The 3,821-nt window shown below is 38.9% G+C and overlaps 1 protein-coding gene across 2 annotated transcripts in view; it reads left to right on the forward strand.

Annotated features, from left to right (window-relative positions):
- Nucleotides 1–3,639, forward strand: part of ORMDL1 (ORMDL sphingolipid biosynthesis regulator 1) — a 7,085-nt gene extending 3,446 nt beyond the window's left edge. For both annotated transcript variants that reach the window (XM_026852894.1, XM_026852895.1), the window contains exons 3-4: nt 465–616; nt 2,102–3,639. In XM_026852894.1, coding sequence (XP_026708695.1) covers nt 465–616; nt 2,102–2,237 — 288 coding nt within the window. In that variant the 3' untranslated portion in view covers nt 2,238–3,639. The remainder of the gene's footprint in view (nt 1–464; nt 617–2,101) is intronic.
- The last annotated feature ends 182 nt before the right edge of the window (nt 3,640–3,821 follow it).

Here is a 3,821-nt window from a genome sequence, read left to right on the forward strand (position 1 = left end):
GGGGGGGGGGAGAAAGCTTTCAGAAATTCTTGTAATATTGCTAGTATTTGTAGGTAGATTTTTTGTTTTGTGCAGACTCTACCTCATAACTCAATTAGCACTATGTTAGGAAAGTGGTCATATAAATTGGCAGCCCTAAGCTCGCTACTGTGCTTATTAAAATTCGGTTGATTTCATGCAATTTTTGCAATCTAATGTAGAAGACAAGGCGGTGGATTGTATGTCTCATAGACTTTGGCTTTAATGGCTTTAATTCTGACTGTGCCACTAACTGCACAACCTCTGGCAAATCACTTGTCTCTTCCTTGCTCTTTGATAATTTGTCATTACAGGCTAGCAGCTCTTCTGGATGAGAATTCATTTACTTTTTTTTTTTTCTTTTTCCCACAATGCATTGAAGAATGTAACAATTGCAAAAAAAATATAGCTAAAAGTGCCACTGTATTCACTTTTATTTTTCCCAGGGAATGTATGTGTTTTTGCATGCAGTAAAGGGAACTCCTTTTGAAACACCTGATCAGGGGAAAGCTAGGCTACTAACACACTGGGAACAACTGGATTATGGAGTACAATTTACATCTTCAAGAAAATTCTTCACAATCTCTCCTATAATTCTGTGAGTTCAAAACTGTATTATGGATTAATTGAATCATAGAACAATGATTTCAAAAGCTGCAGCTAAATGGGTTGCAATTTATGTTCTAAGAGCATGTTCTCTCTTTCTTTGCTTGTTTGTTTCTACATCGCAGAAGTAGGGAGTACATATTTACAGGCTGTATAATGAACAATCTTATTGCAGCTTTAGTTCACATACTGAAGTTAGTTTGTAAACAGATATTAATGAGGCAGGTTATAAAGATTAGAAAGGATGTGAGGAACACTTACTGTTAACTCTTGAAGTTCTTTAAGAGATTGTGAAGTCATAAATACTGAAAATCTAAACTAATTGCCTTTAACACATTACAGCATTTATTAACCATTTTGCAACTTGTGAGTTCCGAGGAGTGTGGCCATCCTCACTGAATGGGCCAGGATTTTTGCATGTTGGTTTTGCTTTGTACAGATTGTCCTCTGTTTACACTAGTTAGGTAAATAGATGCGAAATCCTACACCACCTGTCTCTGTCAACAGAAGTATGGTTGTGCAACTAAAGGAAATCAGATACATATTTAACATGCAACTCTAAAAAGACTTTCTGTTTTTCCCTGAAGGAAGTTGTCCACTTGCATGGCAGGGTTGGAGGGGAAGGGAAAGATCCTGCATCGTGTTTAGAAAATTGGTTCACAAAGGATAAAAACTGAAAAAATATATATAACTCCTCAAAAAAAAAATATCTCTTTCTTCAAAGATTGATTCCCACTTTCCAGTGGGAATTTTATATTGATAACTCTTGTGTATGGTTCTCTTCGTTCACTAATAATGTGTAAGTAGCTGAATAAGCATCTCGGTTTTGCTGGGAAAAAACCCCAAAAACCTAACAATGTGCTGGCATCATTTCTCTGACTAGTTTTTGCAAAGAACAAGATTAAATTACTGGCTCAAAGCTCAAGAAGTTGGTAGTGAATTGGATTTTCTGAGACACATTTCCTTGTTCTTGCAGTTGAACAGGTTGTGGACTAGCTTAGAAGAAAAAATATGCTGGAAATATCTGCCAGAATGGAAGCATTTTAAAATCACACCAATCCCAGATGTGCTCAGCACTGAAAAATGTCAAGTGCTTTGTCCCTGAGCTTGCTAGGGTAGCAGAACCGCAAGTATTTGGGTAACAGATCTTACACTATTTAAAACCTGTATCATAAATCAGGCTTGTAGCTGCAGAAGTCAGAGACTCCAACTTGAGGGGCAGGGAGGAGTGCTGGAGGGATATACTAGCTGAGAGTTGCTTTTTAGCACCTTGAGAAGTATGGCAAGAAGAGACTTAGTCCATACGTTTGCTGTAGATATTCTAGAACCTCGGGTGAGATATTTAATACAGGAATAGATCAGTTGTTAACCAGTAGAATATTAGTGATTACTGAAGCACATTTTTCAGCTGTGCTTTGTTTGTTTATTTTTTAGACAAAGATTTCATCAACTAAGCTTGCTCCCTTTTCTCCTGCAGGTACTTCCTGGCGAGTTTCTATACAAAGTATGATCCAACCCACTTTATCCTCAACACAACCTCTCTCCTGACTGTGCTTATCCCCAAGCTGCCTCAGTTGCATGGTGTTCGAATCTTTGGCATCAATAAATATTAAGCAGGAGATCGGATGCTGACTGCCCCTGATGTGGCTACTGCTGCTCCCCAGGTGAAGGAAATGAGTAGTCTGCTGTGCCAGGTATCTAATCGTATTCATGAGGGATGCTTTTACATCTGAGATACAATTTCCACGTCCTGCAACATTGTCTGGGATGAAAGTTGTGTTTCTGAGAAGATGCCTTCAAATACCTAAATGTGAATTGGAAACCTCTAGAAGAAAGATTTCCATGAACTGGGCAGGCCCAGCTCTAAAGCCTAATCCCCACTGAGGCTGTGTGTATGCTGGGCTGATGCTAGTGACTTGTAAGGAAGGTGCAAGTAACAGCTGAAATGGAGAGCAGGGTTTCACAGTCAACCTGATGCAAATGGTAACTTTACATATAAATCCAGGATCCTCGGTGCCAAGGACTGGTGAGGCCTCATTCTTAGATTAAGTGGCTAGTTTCTGCTGTAATGGATTGTAGGTGGTTGTGCTTGTTATTGCATTGTAAAAGTTTGTCTCACAGTAAATACTGTGACAGCTAGCATAAACTGATGGTGTAATTCATGCCTTATCTGTTCTTGTTATTTTTTTTTGTCACAAAGACTGGATAAAGTCCTTAACTGTCAGCTCAGGGGAATTCTACATCAACTTGATAGCTCAGTTTATGTACACTTTTACAAGTTGCCACTGTTGTGTTTATTTCATTTTGCTTACCAGATACTGACTTTTCTATGTGTAAATGGGACATCCTGAAAAATTGACATTTCTTTAAGGTGTGGATTTTTAACTGTTTCCTCCAATACTTGACTGATGGGTTATTTTTCAGTAGTTGAGAGGCCTGTAACAGTGGGGGAAAAGGTTGCTGCTGTTGGAGGAAAAGCAGCTCCATTACAGAACAACAACGTCAGAGCACATAAGAGAAACTGTGTAGGTCACAAGTTAGAATAGAAGCTGAAATAGAAGTAGGTGATAGGCAAATCACATGGACTAACTGTATGCTTTTTGCAGAAAAAAAGTTTAGATAATTTGCATGTCTTGGAAATGTGGAGGAATGCTGTGTTTTAGGGGTACCGTGTAGTACTGTGTAGTACTGAGTAACCTTGTATATTGTCAATTCTGGAAGTAGGGTGTAGGAGGTACATCTAGAGTTCTGAGCGCTTATTTCTCTATCATCTTGGTAAAAGGATTAATTTTGAAGTGTACCATATGTCTGCCAGCCAAAACTGGCTCAGATTTAACAAAAGATTCCATTTAAGACTTGATTTACATTTTGGTTGCAGTGACAGCCAGTGAGCTGGAAAAAAAAATCTAAAAATAAAAAAAAAGGTGCAAAGACCACAGTGGCACATTTCTTTTCTTGCTAAGAGAATTTTCTGGGTATTTACTTTCTTGATAATGATGCTATTAAAAGGAAAAAGTCAAAAGGTAACGACTTATGGTTGGGTGTTTGTTTTTAGCAAGTGGAAGTAATTCCTTGTGTGATTAGTACAGAAGGCGGTAACGGGCTCATTTTTAAATACCGGCTCTTCTTGCCCTTTGGCAACCGCCGTGTTGTGTTCAAGTGCGGGAACCGGCCGGCAGAGAGCGGCGGCGAGGCGG

This window comes from Athene cunicularia (assembly GCF_003259725.1).
Source record: "Athene cunicularia isolate RWA chromosome 7 unlocalized genomic scaffold, athCun1 chr7_part1, whole genome shotgun sequence".
NCBI classification, from domain to species: domain Eukaryota; kingdom Metazoa; phylum Chordata; class Aves; order Strigiformes; family Strigidae; genus Athene; species Athene cunicularia.